Below are 13,687 nucleotides of genomic sequence, written 5' to 3'. Positions count from 1 at the left end.
GTCTTGGTCTGTATTATTATTATTATTTTTTTGGTGGTATCTTCGGTTTTGGTATCAAGGTGATGGTGACCTTATAGAAGCAGTTTTTGAGTGTTTCCTTCCATTGCAATTTTTTGGGGTTAGTTTCAGAAGGATAGGTGTTAACTCTTTAAATGTTTCGTAGAACTCAGCTGTGAAGCCACCTGATCCTGAACGTTGGTTTTCTGGACCGAACCCACAACCTCATGGTTCCTAGTCGGATTTGTTAACCACTGCGCCACGACGGGAACTCCGGTTTTCTGGAAGTTTTTAAGTCACATTTTCACTTTCAATACTTGTAATCGGTCTGTTCAGATTTTCTGTTTCTTCCTGGTTCAGTCTTGGATAACTGTACCTTCCTAAGAGTTTGTCCATTTCTTCTAGGCTGTACATTTTATTGGCATGTAGTTGCTTGTACTAGTCTCTTGTGATCCTTATATTTCTGTGGCGTTCACTGTAACCTCTCCATTTCTAATTTTACTGATTTTAGCCCTCTTCCTTTTTTTCTTACTGAGTCTGGCTAAAGATTTGTCAATTTTGGTTATCTTTCAATTGCATTGATCTTTACTATTGCTTTCCTTGTCTATGTTTCATTTATTTTTACTGTGATCTTTATAATTTCTTTCCTTCTCCTAACTCTGTGTTTTGTTTGTTCTTCTTTCTCTAGTTGCTGTAGTGGAAGGTTAGGTGGTTTGAGATGCTTCTTATTTCCTGAGGTAGGCTTGTGTTGCTGTCAACTGCCCTCTTAGAACTGCTCTTGCTGTGTCCCACAGGTTTCGGATCATTGTATTTTCATTTTCATTTGTCTCTGGATATTATTTGATTCCCTTTTTGATGCCTTTAGGGATCCATTCATTGTTTAGTAACACATTGTTTAGCTTCCACATGTTTGTGGGGTTTTTTTTACAGTTTTTTTTCCCTTGTGGTTGATTTCTAATCTCATAGCAGTGTGGTTGGAAAGGATGCTTGATGTTTCAGTTTACTTAAATTTACTGAGGCTTGCTTTGTGGCCAGCATGTAATCTATCCTGGAGAATGATCCATGGACACTTGAGAATGTTGTGCATTTTGCTGCTCTTGGATGGAATGTTCTATAAATATCAATTAAATCCATCTGGTCTAGTGCATCATTTAAGGCCTGTGTTTTCTTATTTATTTACTGTCTGGTTGATCTGTCCATTGCTATAAGTGGGGTGTTAACGTCCTCCACTCTGACTGTGCTGTCGTTGATTTCTCCTTTTATGGCTGTTAGCAGTTGCCCTATATATTGAGATGCTCCTGTGTTGGGTGCATATATACCTACAATTGTTACATCTTCTTTTTGGATTGATCCTTTGATCAATAGGTAGTGTCCTTCTTTGTCTCTTGTAACATTCTTTCTTTGAAAGTGTATTTTGTCTGATATGTACTGCTACTCTAGCTTTCTTTTGATTTCCGTTTGCACAGAGTATCATCTTCCATCCTCTCACTTTCAGTTTGTATGTGTCCCTAGAAGTGAAGTGGGTCTCTTAAAGACAGAATATATATGGGTCTTGTTTTGCATCCATCCAGGCAGTCAGTAGAGATGCAAAATACAATAAATGAAATACAAATTCAGTAGAAGGAACCAACAGCAGAATACAGGAGGCAGAAAAACGAACAAGCAAGGTGGAAGACAGACTGGTAGAAATCACTGATGCTACAGAGAAAAGAAAAAAAAAGATGGAAAAGGAATGAAAACCGTCTCAGAGAACTCTGGGACAACGTTAAATGCACCAACATCCATATTATAGGGGTGACAGAAGGAGAAGAGAGAGAGGAGGGGCCAGAGAAAATATCTGAAGAGATAATAGCCCAACACGTCCCTAACATGGGGAAGGAATCACTCAAATCCAGGACACAACGAGTACCATATAAAATAAACCCAAGAAGGAACACCCCGAGGCACATATTAATCAAACTGACCAAAATTAAAGACAAAGAGAAAATACCGAAAGCAGCCAGGGAAAAGAAATGAGTAACATACAAGAATGTCAGCCACTATTTCAGCAGAAACTCTACAGGCCAGAAGGGAGTGGCACGATATACTTAAAGTGATGAGAGGAAAAATCCTCCAACCAAGATGACGCTACCCAGCAAGGCTCTCATTCAGATTTGAAGGAGAAATGAAGAGCTTTACAGACAAGCAAAAAAGCTAAGAGAATTTAGCACCACTAAACCAGCCTTACAGCAAATAATAAAGGAACTTTTCTAGGTGGAAAAGAAAAGGCCACAACTAGAAACAAGAAAATTACAAATAACAAGGCTCCCTGGTAAAGGCACACATACAGTAAAGGCAGGAAGTTATCCCCACACAAATACACCACCAAAACCCGAAATCACGAGAAGAGGAGGGTCTCTAACATATCTCCATTTTTTTCACTTCCCCTCTGCACATTTTGTGATTTCGATGTCCTATTTTGCATCTTCATATTTATCATTTGCTGTTAATTGTAGTTTTAATCACTTTTATAAATTTTGTGATTTTTTTTAATGTTCGTACTGGCTTATTTAAGTGATCTTCAGTTCTTTTATATTTCCCTTTGATATTGTGTTTTTCCCTTTCCTATAGATTCTTGCTTCTTTTCCATTTAGAAAAGAACTTCCAGTATTTCTTTTAGGTTATGTTTAATATTTCTGTATTCTTTCAGTTTTTGCTTCTTTGAAAAAGTCTCTCTCCTTTTTTTTTTTCAAACAGCCCATCTGCAGCATATGGCAGTTTCCAGGATAGGGATTGAATTGGAGCTGCAGCTGCAGGCCTATGCCACAGCCACATTGTATCCGAGCCACATCTGTGACCTGTGCCACAGCTTCCAGCAATGTCAGATCCTTAACTCACTGAGTGAGGCCAGGGATTGAACTGCATCTTCAGAGACAGTGTCAGGTTCTTAACCTGCTGAGCCAGTGTGGGAATCCCTTTCTCCTTCTCTTGTAAATAATCATTCTGGAAAGAGTGTCTTGGTTGCAAATTTTCCCTTTCAGGATTTGAATATATCAAATATATTTTGATATGTTTTTGGCTTGCAAAGTTTCCGTAGAGAAGTCAGCAGATAGCCTCTGGGAGTTCCCTTGTAATGGACTCTTATTTTTTGCTTTGTGCCTTTCGGATCTTCCCTTTAAATTTTGCCATTTTAAAGTGATGTGCTTGGTGTGGGTGTGTTTGGATTCCCCTTGTTTGGGGGAACCTCTGTGCTTCCTGTACCTGGATATCCATTTCCTCCTTTAGGTTTTGGAAGTTTCCAGCCGTAATTTCTTCAAGGGCGTTTTCAATCCGCATTTCTCTTTCTCCTTCTGCAGCCCCGTCACGAGCAGGCTGATGTGCTTTATATGATCCTGTTGTATGTTGCCTTCACTTTTCAAGTTTGTGTCTCTGTTGTTCTGGTTGGGTGATTTCCCATGTTCTGTCTGCCAGACCCCTCACTCGCTCTTCTGCGTTATCTAGTCTGCTCTTGATGCCTTGACCTGTTTTTACCTCAGGAGTGGATTTGTCCGGTTTTGACTGGTTCCTCTTTACAGTTTCAGTTCCTTAACCGTGGTCTGCATTTACCTGCTATTGTTCTTTCCCCCCCATTTTTCAAGAGTGGTTGAGTGCAGCGGGTTTACAGTGTGGCAGTTGCTGGTGTGATGATTTGCGTGTCTACTGATACTCTTAATTCCCTTAGTGTTTTATAACCTCCTCTTTGAATCTGAGGTCTAGTAGACCACAGAGGCCTGCTCTACGGTCTGTTCTGGCAGGGCATCTCTCTTAGCCTTTCATTTGGGAGTAGTTACCATGCTTTTTCACTTTACTTAAATTTATCTCTGTGTGTTGAGGAGAAAGACGCATCTACTGAGGTCTTGCAGGGCTGTTTTTATGCAGAAGCGTCTCTGTGTGCAGTGGGCGGGTGCCGTGTTTTCGGCATGGTTGTCAGGCCTGTCTTTCTTTAGAGTGTGCTGGCCGTCATCCCCTGATAGGGGGCGCAGTTGTGGGGAACCTGCCCTGGACGTTGGGCAGGGCTTCCTCTTTGTCCTGAGGCTGTCACAGCCCTGTCAGGGGTGGGGTCTGCTCCCCTGCTGTTGGCATGAGAGCTCTGAAGGTGGGGTTCGATGAGGCTCCCTTGCCCTTCAGTGTGTGCTCTGTCCCCACCGAGGTGAGTGTGCCAGAGAAAGTGATGCCTGTGTGGCCACAGCGAACCTACGTGCCACCTGTGCAGGTGTCCTCAGCTTTGCCCAGAAGCAGCCCAAGCTCAGGTCCCTTCCCTGTTGTGTTTGTCTGAGACCTGGTGTTAGGTGGGTGCTGGGGGCTGGGGCATTGTGGCTGCAGGGATGGAGGTGGCTGTGCTGCCACTAGGCCCTGGGCTGCCTCTGTGACAGGGTTCTTCCAGAGCTTGTCCTACCCAGATCTGGCTCCAAGCTGTGAGGTCAGGTAGGCAGAACTGGGGCACTCCCGCTGGGAACAGAACCACTGCGTACCCCTCCCCGGGGCTGCTGCCAGGGACTGCGGTCCTGTGATGCTCTGCCACCTGCTGTGCTCACCCACACAGTCCATTGAGGCTGGACCTGCGCCTGGACCTTCCGTTGCTGTGGCAACCTGACCGTCTGCTGTGCTGCCAGCCCCGGCCAGCACGTCCGGGCTCACAGAGCCGCCGCCAGGGGGGGCCACGTCTCTCCGTGAGCACTGTGACCGTGGTTCTTACGGTGGCCCCGGGCGCTGCCCTTGCACGCCCCCCCCCCCCTCCAGGCCCGCTGAGCCCTCTCCACCCACGAGCCGAGTCCTTCCGCCCGAATCGTCTGCTCGAGCCCGCGTCTCCGTGCCCAGCGCGGGGTGCGGCCGACACGAGTGATGATGCGGCCGCCTCGGACGCGGGGCTTGTCCTGCCCGGACTGCCGGCCCCTGGGCACACGTGACCCTCTCCAGCGGGGACCAGGCCGCTGCGGCTCCCGCTCCTCTCCTGGCTGGCGAAGGGGGCTCCCCGGGTGAGGGGCTTTTGCTCTTCCGCGGCTCCCGTTCCGGGGTGCCAGGCCCTTTTTCCTTTTTGGTCCTGCCCACGTATGCGGGAATCTTACAGCTTTCGTTGTACCAACTGGATCTCCTGCCCGTTTCCAGGAGGCTTTCTGTGGGGACCCCTCTGTGTGTGGAGGTACTTTTGACGTGTCTGCCGGGGGGGGGGGGCGGTGCCCTCTGCCGTCCCGACCTCCCCCCTCTGTGTCTGTCAGGAGCGGAGGCTGAGTCGGAGGAGAGCCCTGCGGAGCCGGGGGGTTTCTGGCGGAGGACGAGGCCTCGGACCCGCGCCCCGCTTCCCCCGCTCCTGGTTCGCTACGTCTGGGAAGCCGGCTGGCTTACCTGGCTCCTCCTGTGAAGAGGGTGGATCAGGGAACCTTGTTTGCTATTGGAGCATCCTCTTCCATCCAGCAGGACCCGTGTTGTGCGGGCAGCTCTGGGTCATGCTTATCGCATCAAGCTTTCCTACAGAAGCAGAACCAGAGGCCAAGGCAGGGCTGGCTGCTTTCTGACCCTTGTCCTTTGAAAAATATGCCTCGTTCAGCCTCCCCCCAGGTCCCTCATTTTGACTCACACTAGAAATGACAGAAGGACACACGTACGGGGTGAAATGATGTGCTTTTATGAGAAAGAACATATCCAGCAACAGTAACAAAAGCCTTTCTGTCTTTGCCAAGTTCTCAACCAGTGATAATGAGGCAGTTTCAATGCTTGCGTCTGGCTGGGGACATTTCGAAAGGGGTCAGGACAGTCGAAAGACATAGGCCAAAAAGAGACGTTGCCAAGAGGGTTGACAGTTTAAATGAGAGCCTGTTAACCCTCCCTTCTGGCCCCCATCCCACCCCCTTTCAAGTCAGCCTCCTCCCCGTCAACAGAGACCTTTCTGGACGTTGCGCCAAGGCCGTCTCAGCCAGAGCGCTCTCCTTCTCAGTAATGTCACTTGCCCACGCTGTCTGTCACTTCCTGCCGCACATCATCCTGTTTGACCACGTGTGTGACGATGCCCGTTGGTAGGGCGTGTGCCCCGGACGGGGCCCCACGGCGATCATCCCGGTATACCCATCTCCCTCCCCCGTTCGGTGCGCAGTATGCAGTAGGTGCTTAGCACAGGTGCTCAGTGAGGGTTCGTTGGGTGGACGTCAGTTCTGGATTTGCCACATCACGTCGGCAGCCCCCTGAGAGTCGAAATTGCCACTTCTGCTTCTTCCTCCTTGACCTCAGTGGTCTGACTCAGGGCATCTCCAGGGAGAAGGAGATCCCACCAGACATCGCCAACGCGCCGCTGCAGGTTGGGGAGGGGCGGAGAGAAGGTTCACCGCCCACCCCCGTCCCGGAAGGCAGGGAGGCAGGGAAGGCAGCCGCCGAGGGAGCCAGCAGGCCCACGAGGGTCTGGCCGGCGCTCCACTTCGGAATCCCGCAGGCGGCCCTTCCTCCGCAGGGTCTCCCGGGACCCGTGGCCAGCGCCGCAGCGGGAGCCGAGGCACCAGCAGATGGAGGACACGGCCTCGGTGACCCAGGCGCTGTGTCTGTCTGTCCAGGCCTTCGGCTGGAGCTGGGGGGTGACTGTCTGTCCAGGCCTTCGGCTGGAGCTGGGGGGGAGCCTGAGCCCTGCGGTGAGGTGTCAGGCACGTAGATTGTCGTAAGGCTGAGGACTTCAGGCGGCGGTCACGGGCCTCTCCTCCAGGGCGGGAGAGCCAGGAGGTTCGGGGAGCAGTGAGCGGGGCCCTGAGAGGTGATCACCGTTCTAGCGGGCGCTCTGCTCCGCCTCCCGCTCCTTCCCTCCGGTTCTCCACTGGGCGCCGGGCAGGGGCCGCTGGCAGTAACGGTGCGGGGAAGGGAAGTGCTTTCTCTCCTCCTCGGGGGGGTCGTAGATTAGGACGAGAGAGGGGGGAGGCTCAAGGGACGGGGCACTGGGAAGGGGAGCGGAGGCCAAGGTCCTGGCCGCTGGTCTGCTTCTGCAACGAGTCGATGTGGGGCCCACCCTTTGGGCTGCATCACCCCCAGGGAGCACGTGAGCCCTCGTGGGGGTGGTCAGAAACCCCTTCCCGGCTCCCAGAGGTGCTCAGAGACTCGGGACGGATGCTGTGGCTCCTCCCAGGAGGGGGCCCCCCGGGGCCAATAAGGTGGGAGAACTGCATGGCCAGCCTGGCCTCTGGAGCCTGGGGAGCGGAGCCAAGCGGCGGGGGGGAGAGAGATCCCTTGGGCACCTCCGTTAGGAGGGAGAGGTGGGCCTCGGGGAACCCAAGTCAGGACAGGTGTTTTGGTATAAAAAAGCTCCCCAGTAAAAGGACGGGAGTGCCCTCAAATCCCTTCCCAACCCCAGTGCACTTAGAAAAGAGAAAGTAAGGAGCATAAAAATAGCTCGCTGATGTGGGCTTGCCTGATGGTACAGAAAAAGGAGTCTCATGGCAGGCAGCGTGTCCCATTACACAAGAGAGGGTTATACCGCGCTTCGGGATAGAGATTTTACATATATCTGTATATAAATGCATATATATTTATAGAGCCTCTGCCTAGAACAGCCGGGCTTGCTTCTTCAGTTCGTTCCTCTTCCAGAGGGCCAGCCGGTCAAACTCGGAGATGGTCATGCCGAAGACCTGGTAGAACTCCTCCTGGGACAGGTGGCGCTGCAGGGAGGTGGGGCAGACAGAGAGGGACGAGCCTGAGGATGCGAGGTGGAGGCCGGGGGCAGGTGGAGACAGGCGTGGTCCCTGTACGTTTCCCCCGGCTGTGCTGTGTGCCTGGCACAGCGTCTGACCCATGCAAGGTGTGGGGTGGATAGCTGCTGAATGGATGAACGCGTGACGCCTGTTTCTTGGGAGGGACCGCTGCAGCTGGGCCGGCTGGAGAGCGCCCCCCGCCACCTGCCCGAGACCTCTCCTCCCATCCTGGGGGGGCCTCCCCCGCCCCGCATCCCTGCTCCTCGCCTTCTGTGTGCAGGAGCGTGCACGGGTTCATGCTACTGCTCTCTGCTTTGGAAGAAAAAGGAAGCAGAGACAAGATTTTAGGGTCTATTTCCTCTCACTACGTTTGCAAAATGATCTAGAAGGCTGCTCCTTAGGCCAGTCAAGAAAAAAGGACTGTCCAGATTTTTCTACCCCCTGAAATGTCCTTTCGTCTCTCTCCTTGTAGACCACATAGTGAACCACTGTTCTCCATGTCTTGGCAGGTTTTTTAAACCCCTTGCTGCCTGAGCTTTGCCTCCCTTCAAGCAGCCTTGAAAGTTGATACAGTGTCAAAAGCTTTTAAAGTTAGAAATACAGGCACTTGGAATGTGGCAAAAGGTAAACGATGGTGCATTTGGGTGCAGGGTAGATGGATGCTCATTATTCTTGCAACTTGTATGGATGTGTCCAATTTTTCAAAGTAAAATTTAGTTATGTTTTTAAAAATTTTTTGTTTTGTCTTTGCCACATCCATGGCCTATGGAGGTTCCCAGGCTAGTGGTCAAATTGGAGCTACAGCTGCCGGTCTGCACCACAGTCACAGCAACGTGGGATCCGAGCCGTGTCTGCGACCCACACCACAGCTCACAGCCATGCCGGATCCTTAACCCACTGAGCGAGGCCAGGGATCAAACCTGCGTCCTCATGGATAGTCAGATTTTTTTCCTACTGAGTCACAATGGGAACTCTTATGTTTAAAGAGAGAAACAGATGGCATATATCCTGCCTAAAAATTTATTGCAAACACTGAGCTGACCTGTTGGTAGCAATTATAAGCTAATTGGATAGTGAAGGAGAGTAAATGAGAATTATATACATAGCCACATAATAATTAGCCAATTTTGGACTTCCCGTCATGGCTCAGTGGTTAACAAATCTGACTAGGAACCATGAGGTTTCAGGTTCGATCCCTGGCCTCGTTCAGTGGGTTAAGGATCCGGCATTGCCGTGAGCTGTGGTGTAGGTCACACATGAGGCTTGGATCCCGAGTTGCTGTGGCCCTGGTGTAGGTTGGCGGCTACAGCTCCGACTGGACCCCTAGCCTGGGAACTTCCATGTGCCTCAGGTGCGGCCCTAGAAAAGACAAAAAGACAATAAGTAAACAAACAAAAATTAGCCAATTTTCTGGTCCATCACTGTGAACTAACGTTTTCAGGACTGAAGGTAAAAGTAACTTCGGTACTTCTGTTAGGCATCATTGGTTGCTGGTGACTCTGAGTTTTTTTTTTTTAAATTACTACCTAGTGTTACCACCCCCAGTTCCTTGCATCACATTTGTATCATGCTCAGTAGTTCATAACTGTGCGTTTTCCTCATTGAGTTCTGGCTGCTCTAGAATCCAGGAATTACTCCTGTGCAGTTGAACGATGAGAAAACCCAGAGTCTGAGAATGCGGTGGGCGTGGGTCGGGCGGAGGCAGGTGGTGGAGCTGAGACCAAAGGCCAGGGCTTCCGACGCCAGGGGCAGTGTGTTCGCCTTGTCCCTCCTGGCCAGTCCCATTACACATTTCTTAGGTCTTTCTTTTACGAAACTTTCAAAAACAGAGGAGAGGAAATCGCACCTTGCCCATCCACGCCTGTCACCCAGAGTCGGTGAGTGTTAAGAGTCGGCCACATTGGCTTCATCTGTTTTCTTTGTCGAAGTATCTTTTTTTTTTTCTTTTTGCCATTTCTTGGGCCGCTCCCACAGCATATGGGGGTTCCCAGGCTAGGGGTCGGATCGGAGCTGTAGCCGCCGGCCTACACCACAGCCACAGCCACAAGGGATCCGAGCCGCCTCTGCAACCCACACCACAGCTCATGGCAACGCCAGATCCTTAACCCACTGAGCAAGGCCAGGGATCGAACCCGCAACCTCATGGTCCCCAGTCGGATTCATCAACCACTGAGCCACGAGGGGAACTCCTGTCGAAGTATCTTAAAGTGAACCCTGGTCACTCTGTCAGTTCAGTCCTGCAGTTTGCATCTCAAAACACTGGATGTTTTCTTGCCGAACTGCAACAGCCTGGGTAAACCCATGGAAAACGGACCACAGTTCCATGGGATTACCTCACACCGGTCGATAAGGAAATCCCTCTGTTTGCCGCCAGAGTGTCTTTACAGAGGTGGCTGTTTGAGGATTCAGCGTCCACCCGTCACATGTGGTGGTTAGGCTCCTTCGGGCTCCATCAGTGTAGACGGTGCCCTTCTGAGGTTCGGGCTGCTAACTCGCCCGTGTTGGTTTGATTTTCACTGAGTGCTGAAAACCACGCGGCTACGAGGGCTTCTCTGCTCCTTCCACAACATGGGCTGCGGGGAAGCTAATTCAGTCTCGCTTGTTCTTTTTTTGTGGGCGAGTCGTCGTTCCTCTTGATGCTCCAGCTGGCTTTCTCACTGGGTTCGCAAGTGTTCTTTCTACACCACAGGGTAAAGCAATGGCAGACGCCACCCGGGCAGGCGCAGGAGGACCCGGGGGGCGTCTCGAGCTTTCCTTCTCTCCCTCCGGCGCAGGGCGGCTGCAGCCTTCTTTCTCCTCGGAGATCTCAGACGCCTGACGGCACCCTGTCCGTCTGATGTTCGCCACAGACTTTAAAGCACCAAGGATACGGGCATGGGCTCGAGCGCTGGGCGGATGGGAGTGTGTGACCTTGGGCATGTCATGTCACCTCGCAGAGCCTCAGTTTCGTCTCTGGACAGTGGGAGCGACCCAGCACCTGCCTCCGGGACACAGCGAGTGGGCCTGAGATGGGGCGGGTCTGGGGCCCAGCACGGCGCTCGGCCCCTGACACTAGTGCGGTGAGCTCTTCATGTGTCTGGCACAGAGCAGGCCCTGGTCTCCGGTCCCGGGGCTTCCTCGCCTCCTCACCCTGGCTCGTGGGCCCGGCCCTGCTGCCCTCCAATGCAGCGGGCCCGTCCTGCGTTGGGGCTGGGGCGGTGGCGGCGGCTGCTCCTCTTCCCGCGTGAGGCCGGCTGACCCCCACCTGCTTCAGGGCTTTGCTCAGCTGCCACGTTTCCAAGGAGACCTACCCTGAGCACCCTTTTAAAACGGCGCCTCGGCCCCTTTAACTCGCAGCCCCGTCCCTCTGCCCCTCTCCCCCCACCCCAGCCTCGCTGCCTTCCCACATATGGCATCCGTACCGCACACACGGTACACATGGTACATTCGTGATCTGTGCCACCTGCTGTCCATGTGCTCACGTGAGAACGCCAGCTCCAAGGGGGCAGGGATCCTTCTTTCACTCACGCATCTACTGCAAGCATCTAGAACAGTACCTGGCGTATATAATAGGTTTTAAGGCATATTTGTTGAATGAACAAATATCTATACTCTGAGCCCTTGAGGACAGGTCAGGGCCTTCCTTCCTCCGTGCCCTCCCTGAACCGCTGCAAGGAGCTGGCAGTGTGTGTAGCTCCGTGTTCTCAGCTCCGCTTGTACAGCAGATGCCCGTGGAGCCTCTGAAAAATACTGAAGCCCGAGCTTCCTCCCCAGATTGTGGTTTAGTTGGTCCTGAGTGAGGCCCTGGGTTGGTATTTTTAAAAAGCCCCTTCAGTGATTCTGATGCCCAGGGAAGGCTGCTTTCCCTGCTCTGAGCTTCTGGCTGTCCTGGAGAGGTGGGGGCACGCAGTCCTCCAGGGCGAACCGGGCCGGGAGCACGTCCATCCCTGAAGCTGGCTCTGCTGAGCGGCCGTGGGAGCTGTCCCCTTCAGCACCCGCAGACGCTGCCATGCAGCCAAAGGAGGCTGTGGTTACGGCTGTTTCTGCTGCTGCCGCGCCCCGGCTGCCCTGGGGCGGGAAGGACTTGCGGAGCTTCCTGGCCCAGCTGCCTCCCCCTCCTCCAGCCCCCACCCTCTGCCCTGGGCAAGTCCCTCGGCATCGGGTCAGGGTGCTTGATAGGCTGGTCCCAGGAAGCGCCAAGCCTCCTCTCGTCTAGGCCTGCCCTCGTTCTGCAGACATGACCTCAGAGCCCCCGGCGGAAACAGACCCAGACGGAGGCGGAAAAAACAGTTGTAAAGGAGGGAGGTGCTGACTTGTGCTCTGGACACAGGGCTGCCGGCAGCCTGGAGCGAGAGCCGAGCCACGCAGCCTGGGGAAGGCTTGGGGGCACCGGCCTCACTAGAAGGGCCTCAGGAGCGAGCAGCCTGGCGAGCTGGCAAGGGCGTCCCTGGGGAGAGGCGGAGAAAGGGCGGCATGCGCTCCTGGCACCAGTGTAACCAGGGGTGGCACTCCACACCGAGGGTCGCGGCAGGTTAAGAGCCCAAGGCCACGCCCAGGCCACCGCTGCCCCTGCCCTACGCTGTCCCCACTGCTCGGGACGCTCTGCTCCTCCTCTCCATCCGCGCAGGCCCGCCCACCGCCAGCCACCCACATCCCTCGTCTTCCTGGACGCCGTGTCAACCCCCCAGCCCCGGCGTGTTCTCTGAGCAACAGCAATGAAACCTGGGTGGAGAATTTCTGCTTCGTCCACGCCAAGCTCTGTGGCAAGGGCTCCGCGCCTATCGTCTCGCGTGTGTCATCTGGCACCTGGAGGGAAGCATGGCAATCTCTCCGCTTTACAGAGGAGAGCACTAGGGTTTGATGAGGTCCTTGTCACACAGCCAAGCTGTCCAGCTGGGGTGGCAGCATCGAGGCTGGGAGCTGGGGAGCCTGACTCGAGCCCTGCCCGCGTGCCTTCCCTCGCATGGAGCCGTCCCTCTCTGCTCTCACAGGCACTGATTTTCTCTAAAACCCTGCCTCACACCAGTGCCCTTTCTGCTGGTCTAACGGACGGCAGGCCCTGAGGGCAGGCCCCAGTCCAGCGCTCCTCCGATGCCTTCGGGAACCTCCGCCGAAGCCTGCTCGGCCAGAACATCCGGAACAGCACTGGCTGGACCCTGCTTTCTCAGCCGGCTGTGCAACCTTCATGCCTGGCGTGCTGCCTGCCCCTCCCGAGCTGCGCAATTTCTGGGACGGCGTCTAACCTAAAGGCTCCTGCCCCTCCCCCATGTACCTCTAAACGCGTCCGGTCCACGTCCTTGGGCAGCCGGTTTCTTCCTCTCGTGGTGACCAGCAGCAGCTCGTACGGGTAGATCTAAGGAGAGAGGAGGGCGTTTGCGGGGCGGTCAGACGTGTGCCACGCGTGGGCTCCCGCCTCTATCCAGAAAGGCCCAGAGCGTGGCGTCTGGAGGGAGGGCTGCGTCTGTCCTCTCTGGGGTCTCCTGACAGCCTCGAGGTACCGTCTCCCCGAAGGCAAGGCCCCGGAGCCCTCAAACAGTGCCAGGGGCGAGCGTGGTGGCATGTGGCCTTAACGTGAGCCCACAGGCTCCTGACTGGAGGTGCCTCGCCTGGCAAGCCTCCGAGGTCAGGGGACGGGCTGCTTTCAGGAGGCGAGAGACGGCGGGCCGGATTCCGGGGACGCGGCCCAGGAGGGACCGGGCAGGCCCCACGAGCACCCGGGGCTACACACTGACGTTCCCTTCCCTGCGCAGGCGGTGCTGTCATCTTCCTGCCGGTCCCCAGGGTCGCAACGCCCAAGTCCCAGAGACCCTCGGGGCCTACGTATCTTCTTTACCTTGTACTCTGTTGGGAGAAAGGAGACAGAGTGGAAACCATCAGTCTTGGCTTGCATCGCAGCACTGGCCCCCGTGCCAGCAGCCCTGTCCTTGTCGAGGCTGCGGGGAACACAGTGGGGAGCGGGGGTCGCGCTGATCCCGAGATGCGTCTTTAGGGGAAACATGACTTTTGAGAGATTTAGAGTAGAAACAAGAGTC

At 54.0% G+C, this 13,687-nt stretch overlaps 2 protein-coding genes and 1 long non-coding RNA gene across 57 annotated transcripts in view; 1 reads left to right on the top strand and 2 right to left on the bottom strand.

Moving 5' to 3' along the window:
* The window catches only part of LOC106509605 (uncharacterized), a 126,443-nt gene that overhangs the window by 88,486 nt on the left and 24,270 nt on the right, over window positions 1-13,687 (top strand). The window lies entirely within an intron of this gene.
* Window positions 612-5,481, bottom strand: LOC146405830 (uncharacterized). Its single transcript, XR_014839144.1, has 2 exons — window positions 5,359-5,481; window positions 612-5,258 (listed from the first exon to the last, which is right to left on the bottom strand). It is a non-coding gene; the product is annotated as an uncharacterized LOC146405830 (long non-coding RNA).
* The window catches only part of ABLIM3 (actin binding LIM protein family member 3), a 128,618-nt gene continuing 120,546 nt past the window's right edge, over window positions 5,616-13,687 (bottom strand). For 25 of the 50 annotated variants that reach the window (XR_014839081.1, XR_014839085.1, XR_014839092.1 and 22 more), the window contains 2 exons: window positions 12,928-13,008; window positions 5,616-7,643 (listed from right to left, as the gene is read on the bottom strand). Coding sequence is in view for 23 of the 50 variants with exons in the window: in XM_085015036.1 (XP_084871162.1) it covers window positions 7,530-7,643; window positions 12,928-13,008 (195 nt within the window). In the remaining 27 variants the exon portion in view is untranslated. Of the gene's footprint in view, window positions 8,873-9,889; window positions 13,639-13,687 lie in introns of those variants that run through there. The other 25 variants (XR_014839080.1, XR_014839073.1, XR_014839067.1 and 22 more) reach the window with 3 other exon arrangements.

Source organism: Sus scrofa, chromosome 2 (assembly GCF_054392235.1).
Source record: "Sus scrofa isolate SSC_HxYL_T2T_F1_AM1 chromosome 2, Sscrofa_HxYL_maternal_Yorkshire_Landrace_v2.0, whole genome shotgun sequence".
NCBI classification, from domain to species: Eukaryota; Metazoa; Chordata; class Mammalia; order Artiodactyla; family Suidae; genus Sus; species Sus scrofa.
The sequence above is the reverse complement of the archived record's forward strand: the minus strand, read 5'-3'. Positions and strand labels throughout refer to the sequence as shown.